This window comes from Lytechinus variegatus, chromosome 7 (assembly GCF_018143015.1).
Source record: "Lytechinus variegatus isolate NC3 chromosome 7, Lvar_3.0, whole genome shotgun sequence".
In the NCBI taxonomy this organism is placed as follows: Eukaryota; Metazoa; Echinodermata; class Echinoidea; order Temnopleuroida; family Toxopneustidae; genus Lytechinus; species Lytechinus variegatus.
Window position 1 is genome coordinate 37,571,497 of NC_054746.1, and position 27,697 is coordinate 37,599,193.

At 36.3% G+C, this 27,697-nt stretch overlaps 2 protein-coding genes across 3 annotated transcripts; both read left to right on the forward strand.

Moving 5' to 3' along the window:
- The first annotated feature begins 347 nt into the window (after positions 1 to 347).
- Positions 348 to 6,655, forward strand: LOC121419193 (UDP-glucuronosyltransferase 2B16-like). 2 transcript variants are annotated; one of them, XM_041613546.1, is made up of 4 exons: positions 348 to 1,480; positions 2,162 to 2,390; positions 4,953 to 5,172; positions 5,890 to 6,655. In XM_041613546.1, the coding sequence occupies exons 1-4, from the start codon at positions 542 to 544 to the stop codon at positions 6,173 to 6,175; spliced, it is 1,674 nt and encodes a 557-aa protein (XP_041469480.1). In that variant the 5' UTR covers positions 348 to 541; the 3' UTR covers positions 6,176 to 6,655. The 2 variants fall into 2 exon arrangements, with proteins under 2 accessions (XP_041469480.1, XP_041469482.1); XM_041613548.1 differs by having other exon boundaries at positions 349 to 1,459.
- A 7,003-nt stretch (positions 6,656 to 13,658) lies between these two features.
- LOC121419194 (G patch domain-containing protein 11-like) lies at positions 13,659 to 27,672 on the forward strand. Its single transcript, XM_041613549.1, has 7 exons — positions 13,659 to 13,835; positions 16,525 to 16,757; positions 18,386 to 18,427; positions 20,057 to 20,268; positions 20,547 to 20,672; positions 23,964 to 24,045; positions 25,490 to 27,672. Exons 1-7 carry the CDS (start codon positions 13,783 to 13,785, stop codon positions 25,543 to 25,545), a joined length of 804 nt encoding a protein of 267 aa, XP_041469483.1. The 5' UTR covers positions 13,659 to 13,782; the 3' UTR covers positions 25,546 to 27,672.
- Positions 27,673 to 27,697: the final 25 nt, after the last annotated feature.

Genomic DNA, 27,697 nt, shown 5'->3' on the forward strand with positions numbered 1-27,697 from the left:
ATACAAACTTCTAGTGTCACGATATTCAATTCATACACCTTTCAGTTCTGCATATACACCAAACTCAAAAGTATAAAATGAACATCTATAATATCGCATACAATGATAACGATTGACGGCGGGAAGGAAGTAGAGTTTTGGAGGGCGTTTTGGTATCGTCATTGTTAAAATGAGTTGCAGACTTAATAGGAACCTTGCTCCTTGAAAGTGTATTGTAGACTATAGTGCTGACCGAATAAGCTGATTAAATAAAGACATTAATCAATATTTGCATTGTCTGACAAATCCGATGACCAATCGATGGACGTCAGCCTGAGAGTGACGTAAAGTCTAAGGCGATAGTCTTCCGTATTATATCGTCGGATAGGCCTACTATATCACGTCGGCCTAAAACTGCGAAGAGGGCGGGGAAGAGGGCTCGTTGAAATCCCGGCTGAAATCGGCATTGAACAAGTTATCATCTTCTTACCCTTACCCCCGTTTATTCTGTTGAAAGCATTGGCTTCTGTGAGCCTCGATTGAAAAATCTATTTATATTTGTATGCGAATTTACAGATATTTGAGAATGTATCGGCTATCGCTTTGCTGCTATTACACAGTGGTATTCTTCTCAATAGTTTGGCAGACGGTCTCTAGTTTCAATATCTTGGTCTCCCCTGTATACGGAGAGGGAAGCCATTTTTTCGCTGGAGCGGCCGTGGCCCAGGGATTAGTTGACAAAGGGCATAACGTGACTGTTCTCATCAGCAGGGCATATGAACATAGGACTCAGGATCCGAGGTATTCCAAACTACACTTCCTCATCTTCGATCATCGGAACAGATCGACGGAGGATGTCCGTCAAATGTTTTTCCAGGTCAACACATTCGTATTTAAAAGTAAAGAAACTCAGTTGATAGAGTTGTTTTCTCTTGTGAGCGAGTCGATGGCGGAAGATTGCGAATGTGTCCTACGTGACGTCACAATCATGAAACAACTGGAAGGAATAGATGCTATTATAGTGGATCCTACTTGGATTTGTGGCATGGTGATGAGACATGTCCTTGAACGAACTCTCAATTACAGCAAACACATTAAGATGATATCAATGACACCAAACATTCCTGATGGAACCCTGCTATTGTATAGTGGATCTTATTTAAATCTTGCCTTTCAACCAGAGATATCATCTGGGTACACCAACAGAATGACCTTCTTGCAGAGGGTCAATAACGTCTTTTTCTTCAGTTCGGTACTCTTTTTAGCAAGTAAGATTGCTATACCACCGTATGAAAAAGTTGCAAGGAACATGGGTTTTGATCAGAACGAGTTTGACCTAAGCTTATGGACTTGGCACAAATATTTCGATTTGCATCTTATCAACATTCATACTTCATCTGAGTTTCCCTTTCCACTTGCACCTAATATTATTTTGATAGGAGGGGGTCTTACAGTGACACCGCCAGCAAAGCTTGATAAGGTAATACGAGCATGCACTCAGGTATTTATGGTCACTGTCAGTCACCAGCATGCTCCCCAACCCAATATTTTCCCTGGGGGTGCTGCGTGTATTATTTTCCATATAGACAGCACCCCCATGTAAGCAAAATGACCAATATTTTGTAGTGAAAGTTTTTTTTTTCTTTTTCGCTTGTCAAATTTCTCCGTGCCAGAAATTCTATGATCATCATTTCGTAGTGAAAACACCCCCTTTTTGCTTGTCAAATTTACATCAGCACCACCCCCCAGTTAAAAAAATCGTTCCCAGGGCCCTGACAGTCATGGACATGTTGAGCTTATGACGGTCCTATGATATTTTTATTAGGAGTGGGGGGATGGGGTAAGGACGACTAATTGAAGGTGAACATTGCCATGACCTCTCCCTTTCGCCATCACATCATCACCTTTTTCTCTCTGTTCGATCCCACGCAACTTTATAACCCTGAGGGTAAGAAAGTTGAGCGTTTCAATAGAATCGTTCATATAGCATGTATAGGCATGCTGAGAACTTCAACAAATATCTTGAAAACCACACGGGCGGTAGTCGCGACCCCCCCCCCCCCCTGCGGCGCGCCGTCTTGTCAAACTCATACTTTTTTAATGGATATATTCATGCATTTCATTATTAGAATGATAATAATTTCGTATCAATATGTAATGATTTTTTTCTACTTGTGAACAGAATTTAGAGGAGTTCGTGAATAGTTCTGGAGACGAAGGCATTATCGTGTTCACCCTTGGTACATACTTTTCATCAGTAACAAAGTTTGAGCCAGAGTTTGTCGACTTGTTTGCTGAGGCTTTCCAAAGATTACCGCAGAAAGTTATTTGGCAGTTGAAAGAGCTTCCAAAGAAAGAGTTACCATCTAATGTAAAAGCATTGCCATGGGTTCCGCAGAATGATCTGCTCGGTGAGTTAAAGACACCTCTCCATATACCAATGCTCAGGCTTATGTTGCAAATGATTGCTCCTTGTAATAGCTTAAAGAGCAAGTCCGCCTCAACAAAAAGTTGATTTGAATAAAAAGACAAAAATAAACAAAAAAGGGATACGCAATTACGCATAACAATGAAAATTTCATCAAAATCAGATGTTAAGTATAAGAAAGTTAGGCATTTTAAACTTTCGCTTATTTTACAAAACAGTTTATTTCCAAATCCTGTCTGGGCCGATGCCATTACCCACTTGCTATTTCGCTAAAATGAAAATATGAAATGTTTTAGCTCATTGTCATGTGAAACAAAGTTTTATTCCTCCCTGAACACGTGGAATTACCATTGATTAAACATTTTGTGATTAGAAATCGAGAGGATCAATATTGTCAAATATGTGAAAAGTTATTCAACCAATTATAATAAAAAAGGAATGGTGAGTGACATAGACTCATTTATTTGCTATATCACTGAATAGTGCATATAACTGTTTTGTGAAAAATAAGAGAAACTTTCAAAATGTCATGACCCCTTACATCACATCCGATTTTAATGAATTTTTCGTTGTCTTTGTTGGGTTTTTTCTCTTTTGATTCAAATCAACATTTTTTTTCTGGGGTGGAATTGACCTTTAAGCGTGGAGTGTCAAGTCGATTTTCAATGTCTGCCCAGTTCAAGCCCCCGCTACTGAAATAAAGTTTATTTTCATTTTATTATTTTTCTTTGACGGGGGGGGGGGGAACAACGTAAATGTAACTTAATTTTTACCTCAATTGAATAAAGGTTCAATCACCGACATCTTTTTTTAGAATTTGGTCTTCGCCCTTTCCCTTCTTTTTCACTACTTGAAAATCATGCAAAAAAAAAACAAAATAAATAGTTTTTTCTTCAATTTCCAGATACATAACCTTTTCGTTATTTTTAGCTTTTTCGACACCCATCTGTTGTTTTTGTCTCACCTGCATAGCAGAGTGGGACTATAGGCGCCGCTTTTCCGACGGCGGCGTCAACATCAAATCTTAAAGGAGAATGAAACCATTGGAACAAGATAGCTTGTGTGAAAACAGAAAAATCAAAGAAACAGATCAACAAAAGTTTGAGAAAAATCGGACAAATAATGAGAAAGTTATGAGCATTTGAATATTGCGATCACTATTGCTATGGAGATAACAAATTGGCAATGCAACAAAGATGTGTGATGTCACTTGTGAACAACTCTCCCCATTACCTTAGTATATATTTCACTTGAATTGCCTCTTTTATCACATATATCCATAGATCATGTGTTCTTTCTACATGAGGGCATGTAATACATATTTTTTAAGAATACATTATGGATAAAGAGTTTGTATCATCATAAGAAAAAGCAAAAATAGACATTTTGAGGATATTTTATAGTCCACCATAAGGGAAAGTTGTTCATCAGTGACATCACACATCCTTGTTGCATTGCCAATGGGAGGATCTCCATAGCATTAGTGATTGCAATATTTAAATGCTCATAACTTTCTCATTATTTGTCCGATTTTTCTCAAACTTTCTTTATTCTTATTCTTTGATTTTTCTGTTTCTACACAAGCCTACATGTATTTGTTCCAAAGGTTTCATTCCCCTTTAACCTGAGGTTAAGTTTTTGAAATGACATCATAACTTAGAGAAAGTATATGGACCAAGTTCATGAAACTTGGCCATAAGGTTAATCAAGTATTACTGAACATCCTATTAGAGTTTCATGTCACATGACCAAGGTCAAAGGTCATTTAGGGTCAATGAACTTAGACCATGTTGGAGGAATCAGCATTGAAATCTTAACCTGAGGTTAAGTTTTTGAAATGTCATCATAACTTAGAAAATATATGGACCTAGTTCATGAAACTTGGACATAAGGTTAATCAATTATTACTGGACATCCTGCATGCGTTTTATGTCACATGACTAAGGTAAAAGGTCATTTAGGGTCAATGAACTTTGGCCGAATTGGGGGTATCTGTTGAATTACAATCAAAACTTTAAAAGTTTTTGGATCTGATTCATGAAACTTGGACATAATAGTACTCAAGTATCACTGAACATCCTGTGCAAGTTTCAGGTCACATGATCAAGGTCAAAGGTCATTTAGGGTCAATGAACTTTGGCCGAATTGGGGGTATGTGTAGAATTACCATCATAACTTTGAAAGTATGTTGGTCTAGTTCGTTAAACTTGGACATTAGAGTAATCAAGTATCACTGAACATCCTGTGCGCATTTCAGGTCACATGACCAAGGTCAAAGGTCAATGAACTTTGGCCGAATTGGGTGTATCTGTTGAATTACCATCATAACTTTGAAAGTTTATGGATCTAGTTCATAAAAAGTGGACATAAAAGTAACCATGTATCACTGAACATCTTGTGCGAGTTAGAGTAGTTTTCAAAGTCAAAAATTACCCACATGATGTATATTTTTTTATACGCACTGTATCACTAATTAAGTTAAGCTGGAGACCTTATTTATTAAATGTAACAACAAGTTTTTGATACCTGCTTCACACGATATCAGGTCACCCAAAGCTACGTGTGATCATAACTCACGGCGGTAACAACGGGTTTCAAGAGGCTTGTAGTCATGGCGTACCTATGGTCATTATACCTTTCATTGCTGACCAATACGACGTCGGAGCAAGAGTCGAAGCAAGAGGTATGGGGAGAAGTCTCGACAAACACTCACTCAGCGCTGACGTCATTTATGAGACCCTTCATGAAGTCATCAATAACCCAAGGTAATTGAGCCATCAGTATAGGCTTACATAATTATTTTATATCCATATAGAGTGTTCCTCTCTGAGATGAACATTTTTCTAACAAGGTGCGTATGCAGGGGAAGGGGGTTGCAGGGGTTCACATCCCCTCAGATTTTATTGAAAACTTTTTTTTAATGTCAATTTTTGCTACAAAAAGACCCAATTTTTATATTTTTTGGTAAAAACCTTTTTTTTAATCTTTGATTTATTCTTTAATTGTTTGTTCACCAAGCCTATATAGCTTTTTTGTTTCATTATTATAACGAACTTAACAGGGGTAACTATGTAAAGCATATCTATCAAATTTTAATGCTATATACGCAGGGGAGTGGATAACACCATGATAGTGATTTTTATTAATCTGTTGGTGATTGTTTCCGTCCAATAAAAATGGTCAAGATCAACCATAGATTCTATTTGATATTTTCTATTGGATATGACTTGTGTATAATAGACCACAATATTAGTTAATTTGATCAATCTTGAATAATCGCTTTATTTTTCTGTATTTATTAAATATTGCATCGATATAGCCTACTTCCGCAAAATTGAAATAACTTATCATTGAAGTAGTCTGGAGTAAGTTTGAGAGACAACATAAGATTATGACACTAAAAATGGATGAAGGTTGGGATGTCTGTTCTATATAAAGCTTTTATTTATTATTGTTTTTTTTTTGTTCTTTCGATTTGACAGTTATGCACAGGTGGCCAAAGAAGTCTCATCTATCATAAAAAACGACTTTATGTCTGGAAAAGAACGTGCTGCATTCTGGGTAGACCACGTGATAAGATATGGTGGAGAATATCTCAGATCGCCTGCTGCAGAACTTTCTTTCATTCAATTCTATATGTTAGATGTCCTTGCATTTCTCTCCGCATTACTTTGTATTATATTATTACTTGTATTTTTCTGTTTAAGATTTTGTTTTCGTTTGTGCTTTCGACTTGTTTTCGGTAGAACCAAATCTAAAACAGATTGAAAACATAATCTCAAGATATGCGTTAAGGACAATCCCAGTGATACGTCACTGTGTGGGTAATCCACACAAAACGAATTGCTTGGGAGCAAAGGTTATTGAAAGAAATCCGACAAGGATGTCATTAGATCACTATAAATCTGTTGAAATCTCAAATTGGCAATTTTGGAAGTCGAATAGTTTGGGCAACTTCCCAAGTATGTACTTATTCACCAATGCTGATTTCAATCTGTATGCCTTTTCCCTGTATTTTGTAGCTAAGTTTAACAAAATAAATAATTTATTTTGTTTTTTATTGTTTGAATTATAAAATATTTCAATTTATACAGAATTGACAATGATGTAAAACTTGACTGAACTACATAATGTTAAACAATGTTGATTCCACAAGTTCAGGGATTATAAAGCTCCATTTCAAATGACATGGGTGAGAAAATCAGAATGTTTCATATTTCAGATAATAAAATACAAAAGAAATAGTGAGTGCGTGATGTCATCAGTCCCCTCATTTGCATACTGGCCAGGATGTGCATATATAACTGTTGTGTGAAATTAAGCAAAACTTTAAAAAGTCATAGCTTTCTTATTTTACATCCGATTTTGATGAAATTTTCAGTTTTATGATTGTTGGATTTTTCTCGTTTGTTCAAATCAACTTTTTGTTGGGGTGGACTTGTCCTTTAAGCTGAGGTTATTGCACGGATATCAGACGGCAAGTTGTTCCAAGTTAACGAACCATTATAATGTAGTGAGCGTTTAAAATAATCAGTTCTTGGTTTGGTTAAAAAAAGTGGGGAGTGAGCAGCATATCGTGTATTAATAGAAATTTTTCTCGGAATTATGAATTTTTCAAATATGATGGCATTAAATTGAAAGTCCAGATAAAATGGATAAGTGAGGGGTTACAGGGTATAACATTCTGCTATAAGTATTAACCTTGCATACTGGTTTTTGTCTCACCTGCGAAGCAAAGTGAGACTATAGGCGCCGCTTTTCCGACGGCGGCGGCGGCGGCGGCGTCAACATCAAATCTTAACCTGAGGTTAAGTTTTTGAAATGACATCATAACTTAGAAAGTATATGGACCTAGTTCATGAAACTTGGCCATAAGGTTAATCAAGTATTACTGAACATCCTATTAGAGTTTCATGTCACATGACCAAGGTCAAAGGTCATTTAGGGTCAATGAACTTAGACCATGTTGGAGGAATCAACATCGAAATCTTAACCTGTGGTTAAGTTTTTGAAATGTCATCATAACTTAGAAAATATATGGACCTAGTTCATGAAACTTGGACATAAGGTTAATCAAGTATCACTGAACATCCTGCATGAGTTTCACGTCACATGACCAAGGTCAAAGGTCATTTAGGGTCAATGAACTTTGGCCGAATTGGGGATATCTGTTGAATTCCCATCATAACTTTGAAAGTTTATGGATCTGATTCATGAAACTTGGACATAATAGTAATCAAGCATCACTGAAAATTTTGTGCAAGTTTCAGGTCTCATGATTAAGGTCAAAGGTCATTAGGGTCAATGAACTTTGGCCGAATCGGGGGTATCTGTTGAATTACCATCATAACTTTGGAAGTTTATTGGGCTAGTTCATTAAACTTGGACATTAGAGTAATCAAGTATCACTGAACATCCTGTGCACGTTTCAGGTCACATGACCAAGGTCAAAGGTCAATGAACTTTGGCCGAATTGGGTGTATCTGTTGAATTACCATCATAACTTTGAAAGTTTATGGATCTGATTCATGAAACTTGTACATAAGAGTAATCAAGTATCACTGAATATCCTGTTTGAGTTTCAGGTCACATGATCATGGTCAAAGGTCATGTAAGGTCAATGAACTTTGGCCATGTTGGGGTTTTTTGGTGAATAACCATCATATCTCTGTAAGTTTATTGGTCTAGTTCATAAAAAGTGGACATAAGAGTAACCATGTATCACTGAACATCTTGTGCGAGTTAGAGTAGTATTCAAAGTCAGCACTGCTGCTATATTGAACCGCGTGATGCAGGTGAGACGGCCAGAGGCATTCCACTTGTTTAATCGTTGGACTCTTGTTACATTATAATATTTTGCACTCTGCCCCCATATTACATTACAATAATCAATGTGCGGTAATATAAGGTTATTATACATCATTAATAAAATTCGCTTGGGCAAGAGGTACCGAATCCGTCGTATAAAACCAATAGTTTTTGATAACTTATTGCACACATTATTGATGACAACTCCAATGCAGGCAAGGGACTATTATCAAATCAAGATATTTAAATTCATTAACCTGTTCAATTGCATCATTTTTCACATAAATATTTATCATTTTTTTTCTTACTTTAATTTGATCTAGTCCCAATTAACATATTTTTGGTTTTCTTTACATTACTGTATCATTGTCAAACGGCTTATGTCGAAAGGGTGGGTGCTGTCGCGTTAGGGTCCAAACCGGGGGGGGGGGGGCTTTGGACGAAAGGGCGCGTTCCAGTGAACGCGACGCGACGTGGCGCTCCCAACGCACCCTTTCGGCCAAACCGGGGGGGGGGGGGCTTTGGACGAATCTTCGCGTTCGCGTTGACGCACCCTAACGCGACAGCACCCACCCTTTCGAAATAAGCCTTGTCAAACCGTTGAATTAATTTGTGTACTGGCAGATTGAAGGTCGTTTTGAAGTACTGAAACATTTTTATTTTGACAAAATAAAGCAGTGTCGTCGGCATATTCACACAATTTAATATTATTACAAAAATTGATATTGCAAGCATCATTTATGAATATTGAAAATAATAAAGGAGAAATCATACTACCCTGGGGCACACATATAAATAAAGACCTAAAATCTGACAAAATATTATTAAATCTGCCAAGAAGGGCAGCCTCCCCCCTCCCCCCTTCTGCATGTTGCGCCACTGCAATGGACAGAATAATTCGGTAAAAGATAAAATGAATGATCCATATCTTTCACCTCATGAAGTATTCTGTCCATTGCACTCGTGAACATTCATTATTTGTATAATGATTAAATTAAGAATTTTACATAATGGCGCCTAGATGACGTCATCATAACCAGATTAACTTGAAAAGCTTATTGCGGCATCTCTAAGATAGACTTTATAGATGACTTGAAATTCAGTAAAATAGATGGAGCCAATTTAGAGAAAACTTGGCGACAAGAATCTGCCTTAAAAATAAATAAAAAGAAAGAAAATTCTGACGAAATCAATTACAGAGCTGATCTGTCATAGAAAGACCATGCATTGACCCTATATGGACACTGGACAGACCATCTAATTATAGGATCACACGTCATAAAACATGTTTTCTATATATGCTTGTATTTTTCTTTGCCTTTTTATTCTTCAATTTAATTGTCATGTAAAGCATAGAAAATCACAATATTTTCATATACTGATAATCCATAATGACATAATAGAATGTTGACACATTAAAATAAAAAAGTCATTACATAAAAAAACATAGTTCATAAATTTAGAAGGGCGTGTAAATATGATTACCCTGGCGTAGACCGAGGTCACAAAATATGACAAAACTACGAACAGAGTAAAGGGATAACAAGAAGGTAGGGGAGAAGGAGGAGAAGAAGGAGAAGACTGAGAAGAAGAAGAAGCTTGAATTGAGAAAGAGGAGGAGAATAAGGAGGAGCCGAACAGGGGCGGAAATCTCCCCAAAAAGGTAGGGGGGACAAGGGGCTACAAATTTGACAAGCAAAAAAAAAAGGATCACGACAAGCAAAAAAAGAAAGAAAAAAAAATCACCCCAAAATTAAGGTCATCTCGTCCCAAAATACATGTTTTATTTTGATTTGGAATCATGATGTGTTTCTTACCATCATAAAATACCAAAAATAGTATAGGGGGACATTTGATATTGTGTCCCCCCTACTATTTTGAGTAGGGGGGACACGTCCCCCTGCCCCTCCCCCTTGGGATTTCCGCCCATTAGGAGGAGAAGAAGGAGGAGGAGGGGGTGGGGTAGAAGAAGAAGGGGGATGTTGTTGTTGTTGTTGTTATTTTGAATAGGCAAACTAGTCAGTTTTGACTATTGTTGCCTTATAAATATGCTTTTCTTTTTTTTTTTTAAATATGATAATTTCTTTGTTCAAATTATGTCAGTTTGAAAAGTAAAAGAAAGAAAGGAAAGAAAAGTTCCCAGGAAATTGTGCAAGACCACCTCTCCTGCCCTGTATTAGTACGTTATCCTGACAAGCCCGCTCGAGGTGCATTTCGAGGGCGTCTCAGGAGTACAAAAAATTGTATTCCCTATGTCTCTCAAACGTAAGCAGGGGGCGCTCTATCCAATACCTCGTAGAACTTGATTTAAATTCCGCAGGTGCAAATTTATGTCAAATCGATCGGAACCATATCAACATTATTATTTTTTTAAAGCGAAAACATTTATAGTAGAGTAAATACTGACATTCAAGGGCCATGTGATAAAGTGAAAGTGACAATAAAGGTGCACACATAGATTAATTCGGTGAAAACATCATAAAGAATTACCCCCGAAAAATATATATATATATAAACACTTTGCTCAGCAAGGTATTCTGGTCACGAAAGTAATAATTTGCTAAAGTTTAGTTCTCTTTACTCTTGACTACACCCTGTTAAGATGGTTGCCATCCGGGCAGCCAATTTGAAATCTATGAGTCCTTTTGAAATATCTGATTAGAGCACTTTGTGTCTTAAGTGTGAGATTCTCCACTTTACGTTCCGCATCAGGGATATTGTTAACATTTAATTCAGCAAGTAATAGGGCTCGTTGAATAATAAATTTAGGGCAAACATATAAGAAATGGTATATCGTTTCTCTTTCATTACAAAATTCACACAATCCAGTCGTGTGTCTTCCCTTCTTAAAAAGGAAGTCATTTAAACCCAAACCTCCCAAACGTAATCTGTGGATCATTTTTTCACCTCTTTTATCTGTGCAGAGATAATCAAAGGGAGTTTTTTCGGAGACAGCTTTCTGGTATTTTTTTTATTCTGAAGTTGACTTGTCCCATCTCTTCTGCCATTCCTTTCTTGCAAGAACTCTTACAATCTTTTTTGTTTCTTGGATATTCAAACCATTATTAATCTCTATTTCTTGTTTTAGGGCTGCCTTTGCATAGAAGTCCGCCGTTTCGTTTCCACTAACTCCACAGTGAGATGGAATCCACTCTATGCAAATTAATATACCTTTATATTTTAGACAAGTAGCGGTAATTATGATTTCTCTAACGAAATTATCCTCATTGTTTTCCTTCACCGCTTCAATAGCACTCAAAGAATCGGTAAAAATTACCACTTTATTATAAACGTTCAAATTTTCCAACCACTGCAGTGCCAAGACTATGGCGACCAATTCCGATCTATACGATGATGTAAAATTTTGCATTCTTTTACTTTCGATTACCCGCATAGCAGGCACGTAAAAACAAGCAGAGGCATTGCCGAGCGCCGGGTCTCTAGAACCATCAGTGTAAATATGGAGATTCTCTTTCCAAGTTGTATTAATATACTCCACACTTTGTGTTGTATTGATAAAAAATGTTGTCACTTTTGGACACAAGCTCATGCAGCTTCAATGACACTTCTGGTGGAGAGAGATGCGAAGGAGGCATGGGTGTATAAGACTGAAAAGATTCAGTTGTGTAGATTATCTCATCTTCCAAAACTCTTAATCCAAAAGGTTTTCGTGCTTTCTTATTTTTTTCGTATTCAAATTGCCAACAGTTCTTCAATGATGATTGGAGTGGGTGTTTGACGTTTTGTCTTATTTTTGCTTTGTAAACCTTGGAGCAGGGTGACCAGACGTCCCGTATTTCCCGGGATTGTCCCGTATTTTGCTCCTGTGTCCCGGCGTCCCGACAAACCCTTCCCGGGACGCCTATTTGTCCCGTATTTCAGAATATTGAACAAAATGTAGTTTTAAAAGTGACGAATTTTCAATAAATAACCAACAGCTGACGAAGCAGGGACAACAATTAAATCGATAACTGTAAACTTTTACAAGTTCTGCGGTGATTTCTTGCTAACCCAATACATTGCAAACGAACTGGCCTCCTGCCTGTGTGTGGCAGGCTACTAGCTAGTCATGTAGGATCAAAGCAAATTCTCAATGGTGCAAACAATCTCACATGATAAACAGTTTTACACCACTAATAATCACAAAATCGGCGGGAAATTCTTATAACTATACTATGGATTCTCAGATTAATGATTTGGAGATGTAATCGGAGGAACAAGTTATTGACTTTTCATAGATCTAGTTGTTTCAGCTTTCGTTTTGGGTCTTGGTGTATACGATGCCGCAATGTTTCACCTAATTTTTAAGTTTGACAATGTTTCAATTAGAAATTTTATTAATTTCTAAAACATTTTATTTTTAATTTTTTAAAATACATTTAAAAAAACACCAACTAAAATTATGATTTTTATTAGATGATTGGATTTTTTGGTTACTTGAAGTTTGAACTTTATTCCCTTTTTCTTTCTTTTATATATACCCTATCTTTTTTGCTTGCCCTTTTTGTTCCATCTATCTTTATTCCTCTCTTTCTTTCCTAGACATTTTCTTTTCTCTCTCTCTTTTCATTTTTCTTTCTTTCCTTCTTTCTCTTACTTTCCTTCTTTATTAAATATCCTTTTTATTTCCTTCATTCTTTCTTTCCTTATAATTACCTTGGCTTCCTTCTTTCTTCGTCTCCTGTTTCTTTTCGTTCTTTCTCTCCCATTATTTTCTCTTTTTTACGTTCTCTCCTCCCTTCATACTTCCCTTCCGCTCTTTCGTCCTTTCTTTATTTTTTCCCTTCTTATTTTTCCCCTTATTCTTTCTTTTCTTTCTTTCTTTCTTTCTTTCCCTTCCTTTCTTCCATCCTTCCTTCCTCCAGTTTTCTTCTTTCTTTCTTTCAAAGAATGAAGGAAACATGTTTATTTCCTTCATTATTTAGTTCCTCCTTCTTTTTCGTACCTTTCCCCCTTTAATTCTCTCCTTTATTTTGTCTTTCAGACATTTATTCATCTTCCCTTCCTTTCTTTTTTTTCTTTCTTTCTATATTAATTTCATAGAATGACGGAAACCTTATATTTTATCTCTTTTATTATTTCTTTCATTCTTTTATTCTAACTTTCTGTTATTTTTTTCTGTTTTCCTTTATTTTCTTTCCTTCTCAATCATCTCTTTTCTTTCTTTTTTATTCTTTCGTTCACTTTCTCTTCCAATTCTTTATATTTTTTTCACAAGTCTAATACTTTGTGTGGGCTTCTTTGTTTATCTTCGTTGGTCAAATGTCCCGTATTTCATTTTGTGAAATCTGGTCACCCTGCCTTGGAGGAGGAGGAGGAGACTGAGATTAATATACGGCAACTGTTCCCGTAAGCGTACCCCCCCCCCCCCGTCAGGGCGGGAAATCCCCTTGCTAGCTCCAGCTCCGGCCGCCGGCCATATAATAGGCCATCACCAGCGCAGCCTGCCGGCCTTTCGCATATTCTCGGTCAGTACCGGTACTGTTCAAAGGCAAGCTGAAGTGCGCTTCCTGTGCCATTTAAACAGAAGTTACAAATTAAGAAGCAGAATAACCAGAAGTAGAGAAATGGCAGAAGGCGAAGAAGATGATTATATGTCAGATAGCTTTCTTGTAGAAAGGTGAGCGCTTACAATACATAACGAGTGAGATATCGACTAACGACAAAACGTTAGCAGCTTTGAATTCGATGCCCCACACGTTTACATTGGTGTCATGTGTGCAGATAATATGACCCACTCGTTTCAACCAACAAGGTTATGATATAACCTTGTTCTCAGTTACATCTCCATGTGTGGCAAAACTAGGGTGGCAATTTTGGCTTATTTTCTCTTTTTATATGGGTCAAATGCTTGATTTTCTTACACTATCAGTTTCCAATACAGCCATTCATCATAACTTGGCCTATCCTTAAGTTATGTAAATAAAAAAAATATTTTTTGTTAATTATTAAAAATAGAGATATAAAATGAAAATTTTCTTGCCATATCAGTTATCACATTCCACCAATAGAGGGTGTACACAAAAATATGCCCAAAATTCAAGTTTTTGAGCGCTATGGTGAATACAAAAATTATTCCCAAGTTACTAATACTATTAGGTGACTAATGAAAAATAAATTGCAACTGTATGGAAATTAGTAATTTTAGTCATAAAAGTGATATTTTAATGATTTTTTAAAGTGTGTGCCATGTACAGCATTGGCATACCTTAGTCATACCTGTAGATTCCCCCACAGGCAGGATGGTTGCAGTGAACAAGTGGTATGACCATAATTTGGTCACATTTTGAAAATAATCTTGAAGATGATTTTCAAACAATTATTTCTCACAGTTCACACAAAATTAATCGAAATCATCCATACCAAACGGAAGGCAAGATTCCAAAGCTAAATTCGCTTGACAGAAGTAGGCCAAGGTAGCCAGGCGGCTTCTTGAGAGTAAAAATCATTTACTGACGTAGGCTTTACTCTCAATGAAGCCAGGACCATTTTTATCGATTTCATTTTTAAACAAGAATTCATAAAAAAATGAGAAAAATATTATGAAAAGACGGGGGAGACTCGCCTGATGTTTACGCCGCCATACGTAAGTAAATGATTTTTACTCTCTGGAAGTCTCCTGGTTAAGTAGGACTATTATCGAGATCCTCCCCTTTTGGCTTTCACGTTGTTGGTATTATTTTAGGGTTGTATGAAATTTATCAATAATTTGGGGGATTTTTTGGACATCGTTTTGAGCAGTCAACGACTTTTCGCCTATCTGCCATTTTGGATCTGAGGGAACTGTGATCATAATATTATTAGACCGAACGCAGAGGGCACCAACATGCGGTCGTGTTGTTCGGTCGCTACGGGGATGTGAATGTAATTTCAATATGATCAGTCTTGGAGTTGAGTGCAGTCGCTATGTGTGGATTGTCTGATTTGTCATGATTGTAGTGAAATGAGATCATGTTTGGGAGTAATATTTTGCTATTCTGTACATTTTGAGGAAAATTATGTTTTCCGTGATTTTCCGTTTGAATAGCCAGTTTCAAGAGCCTGTTTCCCTTTCCACTGTCCTACATAATATTGGGTATTGTTGACAACGGAGAAAGGTTATCAGTATCGCTAAGTAGCAAAAAAACATGCAATTATCGATAAGACTAGCGATAAAGAAGTTATTGATAACAGCACTATTGTGAACAACCTCCTACTCTGGCCAAACAGCCCAAATTTATGGTCAAAAGTTTTAAAACGTCAATAGAAATACAAAAGCCAAAATGGTACCTTGTTTTCTCTTAGTAAGTTGTTTCAACTTGTTTGTTCATTGTCACTTTGTGAGGCTGGTTATTAAGACAGGAAAAATGCGTACGCGAGTTTGAGGTACCGTACCGGTATGGTACATGGAAGGTGCCATGACATGTTTGGGTCAGTGTGTGAAAGCTTGAGGCCCGAAAATGGTGTGTACATTAGTGCCAATTTTGAAATCGTACAAATGACAATAATCGGGGGGGGGGGGGGAAATCTAACTTGCGTAGGTAAGAATGATCAAAATACATTGAAATATCGTTGGGTCAGTAAACAAATATTTTTATTTATCTGTATCTTTCAACAACTAGAAAGAATTTGTAAATCCTTATTGTGTTTTTATCCAATCTAAAATCATCTCGTTCAACTGTAAATTGACACACACGTAATAGTTGGCTTACTTTAGTTAATCGATTTCAAGTTTTACTGTGCGTCTTCAGAAAAGTTTGGAGACATTCACAACTTCTATGCACATAATTTTACCAGAAGTTTACAGGAATTTGAACTACATGTAGTACCAAAACTATAGGCATGCTATCATTATTCATCAAATAAGGTCCATAAATTCTTATTTATTGAAGAAAAACAGGGAGAAAACTGAAAAAATTGTTCACAAGTCACAACCAGCCACAGCACGATACACTTTGCATCGGTTGCGCATCGGCCATTCATAAAAAATATTGCAGATACTGATGTTTTGCCGATGCCGCAAAATATCGGCTCGATACGATCATCTTTTAAGGAATAGTTTAGATCTCTGAATTATGAAAGTTTGGTGGCTTGTGAATTATTCCTGAGTTTGCACCAGACATTGAAACAAAAACTGCCTGAATACAGCTACTGAATACATGTATGTTAACCTAACAAGTCTTAATGGGGAGATGGCAATCCTAAAAAAAAGATTGTGAGCTGGGGCTATTTAATGCCACAATAATGGCATGTGGCAGTGCCAGGAATTAAAGCAGAAATGTTTGGCATTATCTACTTAAGATTTACCTGTTTGCTTTATTACATTACAGCAAGGATACAAAACCCAAGCAGCTGGCATGGGGGAAGACGGCTCGACTGAATAAAATGGAAGCCAAAAGAAAGGAAGCTGCTGAAAAAAACAAATCAAAGTTCAAACCAGTGAAGGTGCGTGAGGAAGAGCAGAGACAGAAGGGTCTTAATAGTGCAATATCAACACAGAGTAAAGGGTTTGCTATGCTACAGAAAATGGGCTACAAACAAGGTTCAGGGCTTGGGAAGACAGGTTAGTTCTGTATTAGTTATCTGTGGAATAATAGTTACCAAATTCATTTTTATAATTTCAGGGAAAATTATATTTGATAATTTGAAAAGTTAAAATATCCATGCTGTAAGGCCATAAAATCAGTTTAAAATTGAAATATCTTAGCAGTGTAGTAGTTGACAATTAGTATAGGCTTGAGTATACAAATCAGGCTTTGAGAAAGTATAGTGGGAAGTATTTGTGCAGTGCTCAAACCAGGTGAGGTGAATGGTTACCCGGCCGGTAGGAAGAAATTCCGTGAATGGTTGAGTGCCTAGGCAGCCCAGCTAAAGCTGGGGTAATGTAATAGCTGGGTCCACTGGGAGAACAATTTTCAGTATTGAAGTGGCTTCCCTGGGTAAATATACCTATATTATTATTATTATTTATACGAGGTTGGACAGGCAAGTGTCAATCACTATGTTTTACCCAAGGCGGAAAATAGTTACATTGCCAGTCCAACCAAGGATTAATTCCCACTATGCTTTCAAAAGAAATGCCTGATAATTTTTTGTATATCCCTCCCTCTTTAACTTGTAGACGTAGCCCTTGCTGATTGCAACCAATCTAAACCAATTCTAATGTTGCCGGACCTAGTCCTTACTAGTTTTAGGCCTCTCGAGCTAATGCTAGCCAGTCTCTGGGTAGACTGCCTGAAGCTTCTAAACGACTGCAATTAATGAGAAGTATGCTGCACTGCGCCAATGCAGTTGCACTCAGTCTCAAGATAATTTTGTAAGCGTGCAAGCTAACTTATTTTTAAGACTCTCATATCGGACGTTGACTCCCCTTATTAGTATGCCAATTCACTGTCACTTTAGGTGTCCTGTTTGAATGGTCGTCACGGAATCATATTTCCTGCATGAAAATCTAGACCCAATTCTACACTGACTTTTCGGACTGTCGGTAAATAATTTTGAGCGAGATCTGGATCAATGATCCGGTCAAGTCAGGGAGCATGCGCAGTTCAACATTGAGAGAACATATCGAGCATGAGCATGTGCATTTCTTCCCATGAAAAATATGTGAATAGTTAAGTTCTATTTTGAGCAATGTTTCAATGGTTGAAATATTAAAATTATTAAAATACTGCTCTCAGGAAGTATACTCACAGAAAAGAAAAAGCAGTGAAATCACATGTTTGGTGTACTGTTTTACAGTACTGGTCAATATTTGATTTCTATGTTAGTAGATTATCACCAGCAGAATATTACCAGTAACATAGTAATTTGCCAATTCCAAAAATTGATATTAAGTTTATGGTGAGCTGCAATTCCCTGAGAGCAGGGAAGGGGGAGATGAAAGTACTTAAGGCTTTCATCATTGGTGCTTTGTGATAAAAAGCAGGCATTTGGGTACCAACTTATGAAGTTTTGAGTTGGTTGAAAGCAATTTACCGAACTGTCCTTGAACAAATAGTGATTAACTTTTGATAATCAACAATATTTGGAACATACATCCATCAAGACAATCCTTAAACCATTATTAAGTATTCAATATTCTTTCAATATAATCAAAATACCACCTAGCATGACTTTATTTCATCACTGAGTACAATTCACATAATCAATAATTGTGATTTATTTGGTATGTTTGTTGTAATTTGACAGGAAGTGGAAGAGCAGAACCAGTTGGAATTGAAATTAAGACAGGTAGGAAGACTGTGTATTTTAAAATTATTTTAACTTTTCAGATATACTCATTGTGTAATCAATTTGAAGCACCATCTTGTATGATTTCTAAAATTATGCCCCTAATACTGCACATTTTTTAACCATTTGTAAGATCAATTTTAAACTTGGCTCATGTATACATATATTGGAATGATGTTGATCTGATTGGATTTGGGGGGGGGAGGAGTAATCAGGAAATAGTCACATACGTCATAGTAATAACATCTCATTTACATAAGTACAGAACTATTTTGATGATTCAAACTTGATTCATGTGTGTATATTATAGAGTGATTACATTTGGGGGTGATAAGGTAAGGAGTCAAAGGTCAAATGTCATGATATATCTGGAAATATCTCTTTATAACTGAAGATCTGTTTGAGGTATACTGATCAAGCATGGCTAAAAGATGTATCCGTAGGTGAAGATGATCGAAGTAGATTTTTGGGCCACAAGTTGAGATCAAAGATCATAGAGGTCATTATTTCATGATTTCAGAAGATGAGTGTGTAATTATTGCCAATCTGGCAATGGTGGAAGTGTTACTGTGGAGTTGGGAATCCATCCAGTTCTCATTTTTATCTTGTTTTTTCTTGTGGGATTTGAGCATTTTCGTGTATTCACATTTCTTCTCGTTGTATAGTCACTTTTCTAGGTTAAATCTTCCGAGGACTGAAGGATTAGATATAAATTTGATATACTTATCCTAAAGTACCACAAGATAATAGAAATTTAAGGGCCGTGTGAATATTTCTGACAAAGGTTAAGTTTTGATACCTGTGAGAAAGTAGAGTATATATTGTAACAAGCATGTACTCTCCCCTCAATATCTCTACCAGGTTACTGATTGAATTTTCTTAAATTTAAAGATCTATTGATTTAAACCTGTCTGATAATATTTGCATTTCATAATACGTGCACGCAAATTGCGCCCTTATTGTGATGTCGCTCTCTTCATCGTATAAATTAACTTCACAATTATTCCAAGAGAGTGTACCTAACTCCCTACATTAGTCACTGTGTTTCTATTTTAAAGTGATTACAATTCTCAATTAAACACTGCAATTTTCCTAGGATCTCACTTTTAGTCCTAATGATTAATCTGATACTTCCTTCAGCTTGTTCAATTGATTTTTTATTCAAGTTATCAATTTTCATTCAAAGGGGATGTTTCACGAAGAAGTATCATGACTAAAAGTCATGCTTAAATGCTGATGCGCTCATGACGTGTAATCTTATTGATTAATACTCGGTAGCGTGCATCCTCTTCGCAAGATTTGCCCAATGTAGTGATGCCTTTTATGTTGGGCATTCAAGTGTGAATCTAAGTCTAAGTCATGCTTAACTCTTAGTGAAACACCTCCCTGGTGCATGCTATCCTTTTCCTGGAGAGGATTTAACTGATTTAACCAGGAAGAAGTTGTAGACTCAAGAGGCTACCTGTCAAGTTGTCGGCCTTGTTGTGAATTTATTTTCAACTTAATAGCATTTGAGATTTTGTCAGCTGCTTTTGTTATCACAAGCACTGCATCAAAGCATATGTGGAATGATTTTCTATTGACTTAAGTGCTGTTTTTCCACTCCCTTTGAAATGTTTATACTTCCAGGAAGAGGAGGTCTAGGTCAGGAAAGCGAGCTGAAAAGAAAGAAAGAAGAGATGGCAAAGATGAGAGAGGTAATGGCCCATAAGAGGGCTAAGATGGAGGTTCATCACAAGGGAAACTTCCTGCAGAAGATGAGTGAGAGGTTCTCTGAGAAAGAAGTGGAGAAAGACCTTAACAACAGTCAGAAGGCATGTGCTCATCTCGATCAGGCACAGGTGAGATACAGAGTTGGCAGAAAGAAAAATATATTTATCTCAAATTGATTCAGATTTGTGTCACGTTGAGATGCTCATATGATGTCCCAACACCCTTATCTTTAATGTTTGAATTAAAGCATATGAAGTATATTGTTTCAGTCATGAATAAAAAGAATTGATATATATATATTTTTTTAAGACATTGGTTTTTGCCTTTTGATTTGAATATATAAGTTGTTGGTCTATATGACTAAACGGATATCATCTTATTAAATGTATCATATGATTCCTTTCAGGGTTACAGTGAACCAGAGGTAATTTGGTACTGGCCTAAGAGAATGCTTCCAGAAGAGGAAGTTGAGAATGAGGAGGAAGTAGAGGATGAAGTTGAAGAAGAGGAAGAGGAGACAGAAGAATTATCAGTGAGTTTGTTGTGTATTTAAAATTATTTTCTCTTTTATATGAGTTTGAAGAATTCATGAATCGTACTTTCTTTATAGAGTAGGCCCCTATTTTTTTTTATTTGATTTTTTGTCTCACCTGCATAGCAGAGTAAGACTATAGGCGCCGCTTTTCCGACGGCGGCGGCGTCAACATCAAATCTTAACCTGAGGTTAAGTTTTTAAAATGACATCATAACTTAGAAAGTATATGGACCTAGTTCATGAAACTTGGCCATAAGGTTAATCAAGTATTACTGAACATCCTCTTAGAGTTTCATGTCACATGACCAAGGTCAAAGGTCATTTAGGGTCAATGAACTTAGACCATGTTGGAGGAATCAACATCAAAATCTTAACCTGAGGTTAAGTTTTTAAAATGACGTCATAACTTAGAAAGTATATGGACCTAAACTTGGACATTAGAGTAATCAAGTATCACTGAACATCCTGTGCGCATTTCAGGTCACATGACCAAGGTCAAAGGTCAATGAACTTTTGCCGAATTGGGTGTATCTGTTGAATTACCATCATAACTTTGAAAGTTTATGGATCTGATTCATGAAACTTGGACATAAGAGTAATCAAGTATCACTGAACATCCTGTGCGCATTTCAGGTCACATGACCAAGGTCAAAGGTCAATGAACTTTTGCCGAATTGGGTGTATCTGTTGAATTACCATCATAACTTTGAAAGTTTATGGATCTGATTCATGAAACTTGGACATAAGAGTAATCAAGTATCACTGAACATCCTGTGCGCATTTCAGGTCACATGACCAAGGTAAAAGGTCAATGAACTTTTGCCGAATTGGGTGTATCTGTTGAATTACCATCATAACTTTGAAAGTTTATGGATCTGATTCATGAAACTTGGACATAAGAGTAATCAAGTATCACTGAACATCCTGTGCGCATTTCAGGTCACATGACCAAGGTAAAAGGTCAATGAACTTTTGCCGAATTGGGTGTATCTGTTGAATTACCATCATAACTTTGAAAGTTTATGGATCTGATTCATGAAACTTGGACATAAGAGTAATCAAGCATCACTGAACATTTTGTTTAAATTTCAGGTCTCATGATTAAGGTCAAAGGTCATTTAGGGTCAATGAACTTTGGCCAAATTGGGGGTATCTGTTGAATTACCATCATAACTTTGAAAGTTTATTGATCTGATTCATGAAACTTGGACATTAGAGTAATCAAGTATCACTGAACATCCTGTGCGCATTTCAGGTCACATGACTAAGGTCAAAGGTCAATGAACTTTTGCCGAATTGGGTGTATCTGTTGAATTACCATCATAACTTTGAAAGTTTATGGATCTGATTCATGAAACTTGGACATAAGAGTAATCAAGTATCACTGAACATCCTGTGCGCATTTCAGGTCACATGACCAAGGTCAAAGGTCAATGAACTTTTGCCGAATTGGGTGTATCTGTTGAATTACCATCATAACTTTGAAAGTTTATGGATCTGATTCATGAAACTTGGACATAAGAGTAATCAAGTATCACTGAACATCCTGTGCGCATTTCAGGTCACATGACCAAGGTAAAAGGTCAATGAACTTTTGCCGAATTGGGTGTATCTGTTGAATTACCATCATAACTTTGAAAGTTTATGGATCTGATTCATGAAACTTGGACATAAGAGTAATCAAGTATCACTGAACATCCTGTGCGCATTTCAGGTCACATGACCAAGGTAAAAGGTCAATGAACTTTTGCCGAATTGGGTGTATCTGTTGAATTACCATCATAACTTTGAAAGTTTATGGATCTGATTCATGAAACTTGGACATAAGAGTAATCAAGTATCACTGATCATCCTGTGCGAGTTTCAGGTCACATGATCAAGGTCAAAGGTCATGTAAGGTCAATGAACTTTGGCCATGTTGGGTTTTTTTGTTGAATAACCATCATATCTCTGTAAGTTTATTGGTCTAGTTCATAAAAAGTGGACATAAACGTAACCATGTATCACTGAACATCTTGTGCGAGTTAGAGTAGTTTTCAAAGTCAGTACTGCTGCTATATTGAACTGCGTGATGCAGGTGAGACGGCCAGAGGCATTCCACTTGTTTATTTTGTAAGGCCCCCCTACCACAGAAAGCCCTTGAAGAACTACTGAAAGGCTGTAAATAGAAATTGTATATCATCAACCTCCCTCCAAGATTAGCGAAATTTACTTTGTCCACCCACCCTCCCCCCATACCACTGAAAGACAAAAAAAAGTCAACTTCCAGCAAGAATCAATGGAGGACTTGGAAGATGGCTGAAAGTTACTGAGAGTTTATTGAGGCTAGGTGAGAGATAACGTTTAGCATACTGCCAGAGATCTATCAAAGATCAACTAATATTTTTGCAAGACTGACTCAGACCACTAAAAAAACTTGAAGTCTAACATCCCCATTCAATAGAGCCAAGTCCCTTCAACGAAGACCGAAAGACTAAAAATTGGCAAGGTCTTTCAGCAGTCTTAACAATCACTGAAATTTATGAGCTCTATGGAATGGCTCGAAATACTCCCAAACAGACATTTGAAAAACTAAAAAAGAAAATTTCCAGCAAAATCACATTACAAATTTGATTAGAGCTGAAAGGTTACGTAGATATCAATAAAACTATTGAGAGATTAGTGACATACTGCCTCAGATCTAAATGATCAATCAACTATTAATCAAGTCATAACTCTGAAAGACTTATATATACTTCTCGTATTGTCTAGCTTAGACTAGTTGTACAGATATCTTTCAGTGGTCTTTCATTATCATTTCAATAGTCTTTCAGAGGTTTTTTCTTTAACAAATTACCTTTTGCATTTTTTTCTACAGGTCTTTCAATAATCTTTGGATAATCTTTCAGTAGTCTTGTAATGATCTCTGCAAAGAAATGAACTTGAAAGATTGTGGAATGAGTTCATTGTTGGGCTGCTGAAAGGCAGATAAAAGTTAAAATATCTTTCTGGGAAAAAGAAATGAAGCCGACAATGACCCTGGAGACAACTCAAATATCACTCAGGAATTGTGAAGACCTTGGAGATCGTTGGTAGTAATACCTGAAATGCCATTAAAAAAACAAGCAAATTCAATAATTCTCACATGATTATAATAATGTTATACCATTTTATCTTCATTTTGGCATTACAGTATCATGATGATGTGAATTTGAAAGCATAAAGCTCTTTCAAAGCAATACACCAGACTTTCCCATTTTGTATGTCTTGTTTAACCTCTCTCATTTTCTTGTTTTGAAATCTTTTCAGAATTCAGATAAGCTGTGTGAATTAACCCATTACCTGAGGACGCAACACCTATATTGTGTTTGGTGTGGCACTGCCTTCAATGGTAAGTATACTGGAAAATCTTAATACCACCATAGCTTTAAAAACAGGAGATTGCTAACATTCCTATGAACACAAAATATCCTTTGTATAAAAAATTGGTCAAGTCATTGAAGAACATGACAGCACATCATAGCTGAGCTGATAAAACCTTATATCTAAAAATATAGAAATTTTGAGGGCAGCTTACAAAACGCTTTATTTTTTAAAAATAAAACAGTGGTGGCAGTCTCATAATGTCTGAAAACAGTCTCCTGATACCTGTGAAGAACTCTTTTGAGGCAAAGAAGGTTGCTATTCATGTAATAAATCTAAAATATAGCTTATTCTGAGCTGTCATCACAATATTTGAATTTTGCCATACAATGTTTTATTAGCCCAGTCACGACATGACATACATGTATTCTTATAATTAATGTAGCTGATATCAAGATTCTGACTACATGTCTATTTCAAATTACTTCACATACAACTAGAGATTGCTTTATCAAATTAAGTATGGCATTCTTTTAGAAGACAGTTTCCCCCCATATAATTACAATGGGGGCATAGCATTTATCATCCCTTTTCTGGGGGTAAAATTAATGTTTAAGGGTACCTTTTGTAGATGAAATTAAAATGCAAATATGTTGTGATTATGGATTCGAAATCCTTTTTGAATTAAACAAAAATTTTGCGATCCAAAACATTTTCCTGCATGAGAGATACCTACCACTCATTTCTGTTTTTAGAGAAATTCATTCACCAAGCAAATTATGCAGTCACAAGTCAAATCAAGAGGTGTCCCAATGACCCCTCCTCTTTGGGTCAAACTGTTGCATTGCAGCTGTGTAGTGACAAGGCTAGTTCTCTGACTGTGCAATGAGATGATAGATACAGCCCTTTGAGAAGAATGTTGAGTGGGTATAGAAACATAAATCTCACTGGGATAAGTTGATACATGCAGCCCTTTGAGAAGAGTGTTTTGTCAGAGTGGGTATAGAAATATCTATCTCACTGGAATAAGTTGATACATGCAGCCCTTTGAGAAGAGTGTTTTGTCAGAGTGGGTATAGAAATCTATCTCACTGGGATAAGTTGATACATGCAGCCCAGGATTAATACACATGCTTATTATGGTTATGGTATCTCATTTGCCAATTTTCAGCTTTATTACCCTTTTTTTTTCTTCTTTTTTTCACCCGTTTTCTTTTTTCACATTTGGCTTGCTTAGACAGTATCATATCATTAAATCTAGGTGTATGATGATGCCTAACTCTTGATTTCAAAGACTCCTTTTAAAATATTGTCCAATGCAAATACCTGAGTTTGTCTTAATATGTGATTCTGAATATGAAATTCTGCCCCAGTCCTAACCCTATCTCTTACTCCAAATCAAGAGCAAATGACAAGTCATCCATGTTGTAATACATATATTTTTTTTTCATTTCTTAATCTAACACCAACAGATGACAAAGATATGGAAGAGAACTGCCCTGGAAACAATGCTGATGTACACAGATAACACCAAATGGAGAGAAGCCATCAAAACTTATTTATTATCTTAACTCTGGATCAGTGACAGCTCAGATCTTCTGTCATTACTGAACTTTACAACCTGGAACACATGATGATTGAAAGCCAATAATCTATATCAGAAATGCCACTGCCTAGTATTAATGCATTACTTAGTGTCAGAAACATGTTGCTTCTGTACAATGTTGATGAATTATGAATTGAAATTCATACTGTATGTGGAAAAAATCTGCAATATTTCAACTGTATGCACCAATTGCTGGCAGGTGTCAAGGAGTGGCTAGTATATGCATTCAAGTCACCATGTGACAATACTTATCTGAAAACGACTGGCAAAATTCACTTGCTCCAAGGGATGAGGTACTGTCTCCTTTGATAATGAGGAATTATACTGATATAGTATGTATTGTCACCTACTGCATAAGATTTGTTGGCATGACAAGGATAGAAGTTAATATAATGTCTTCAACCTTAACAACACAAATGTCCTTTGGTCTACACCAGGGAATGCACAGCTACCAAGCCTAAGTAGCTGGCATCTGCTTCCTAGGACCCATAACACAAAACTTAGCAATGATCTTAGAACATTTTTCTATGATTGATTGCATTGACATGAAAATAAATAGTACGATCAATCACTAACCTTTGTTTTCAGGAACCCAGGATGAAACACTTTTTTTAAGTCATGGTATCCAAGGAGCGGAGGTCAGTGCTTCCTCGAGAACAGTGAATGTATTCTCACATGCTTAATTCCATTGTGGTCTATTGCATATTGGCCAACCATGTATGGTCTTTTTCTTGCACTTCCCTTTTTTTTCTGACCACTTCAGAAATTTGTACATGTACATATTATACAACATTGTCTATCATCAATGAAGACAACCATTTCTTTTGTAGTGTGTATGTATTCTCAGTTGTTACTGACCAAGACTACTATGTATAGCATGTTGTTTCTAGAGAAATTTTGACTGCTTGTTTGGATCTGGAAATCAGTCACCAACACACACATCCATACCCTTTATACACGCCAACCCATACAAGTGGTAGATTCATACTGCATTTTACTCATTGATTTTGGAAACTTCTGGGTTAGAAGATAGGTATAATATAAGCAACAATTTTCCATGTTTAACTAAATTCCGCCAAAAAATGTCAATAAATAGAATGAAACAATTAACTTCACATCTTTTTTCAATCGTGGGATACTGTAATTAATACTTGTTGAACCAATTTGCCTTATCATTTAGCTGTGTTATACACTGGTTGTAAGCCTGAGCACTCCCGTAATCTTCAGAATTTCTTGCCCGAGGCCGTACAGACTGTTACAAAACCAATACCATCATAAATGTATTGCCTGATGATGTATTGTGTTGAAATATTGCAGAATGTATTTCAGATTAAGTTCACATTTTGATTTGTGATTATACTGCTAAAGAAAGTCAACATTTATGTTAACCTCAATATAACAAATTTTATAGTTCACTACATTATTTCATTGGTACAGGAAGGTCAAATGAAGGGTCGACAAACATAAGGCATTAACCCACAAAACAGTGATCTTGAGAAAAAAAGAAGTTTATTGAATTTTCTATGAAGTATGAAGCAAATGTACTGGGATGCGGTGAAGTGCTATTTCAATTTATGTATAAAAGAAAGTTGAATCGACTTAGGTTCTGTTTGAAGTTATTGATTATTATGATACTAGATTCTTAAAGTGGTAAAAAATACAGAAATTTTCTTTTATTTGTCAAACCTTGAAATTTATTCTACCATTTTTGGGGAAGAAAATTTCTAAGCAATTTATCTAATCAAAATGAGACCTGTAGCTACAAGAATTAAAGTATAAACTACACAGACTGTGACATTTTTAGCCTTTTATATACTTTTAATTTAATACATCTTGTCAGTGATTTATACAATGGGAGATTATGTCAAAATGTATTTGTGTTTATATGACATACAATGAAACTCTGCCAACATGCACAAGACACCTGAAAAGATGCAAGGTGCCTTAACTCAATTCTGGGCCATCTATTTCAGCAGATATCCTGCTCAGTGTCATTTCATTGATAATCCTTTCATTCCATCATAGACAAATCAAAGCTTCGTAGAAAAAGCCAAGAGGGAGTCCTGCTTTAGAG

Coding starts and splice junctions, on each gene's coding strand:
- LOC121419194 (XM_041613549.1), top strand. CDS start 13,783: ATGGCAGAAGGCGAAGAAGATGATTATATGTCAGATAGCTTTCTTGTA. Junction 16,758..18,385: donor TTCAGGGCTTGGGAAGACAG/GTTAGTTCTGTA, acceptor GTAATTTGACAG/GAAGTGGAAGAGCAGAACCA. Junction 20,673..23,963: donor AGGAGACAGAAGAATTATCA/GTGAGTTTGTTG, acceptor AAATCTTTTCAG/AATTCAGATAAGCTGTGTGA.
- LOC121419193 (XM_041613546.1), top strand. CDS start 542: ATGCGAATTTACAGATATTTGAGAATGTATCGGCTATCGCTTTGCTGC. Junction 2,391..4,952: donor TCCGCAGAATGATCTGCTCG/GTGAGTTAAAGA, acceptor ACACGATATCAG/GTCACCCAAAGCTACGTGTG. Junction 5,173..5,889: donor GAAGTCATCAATAACCCAAG/GTAATTGAGCCA, acceptor TCGATTTGACAG/TTATGCACAGGTGGCCAAAG.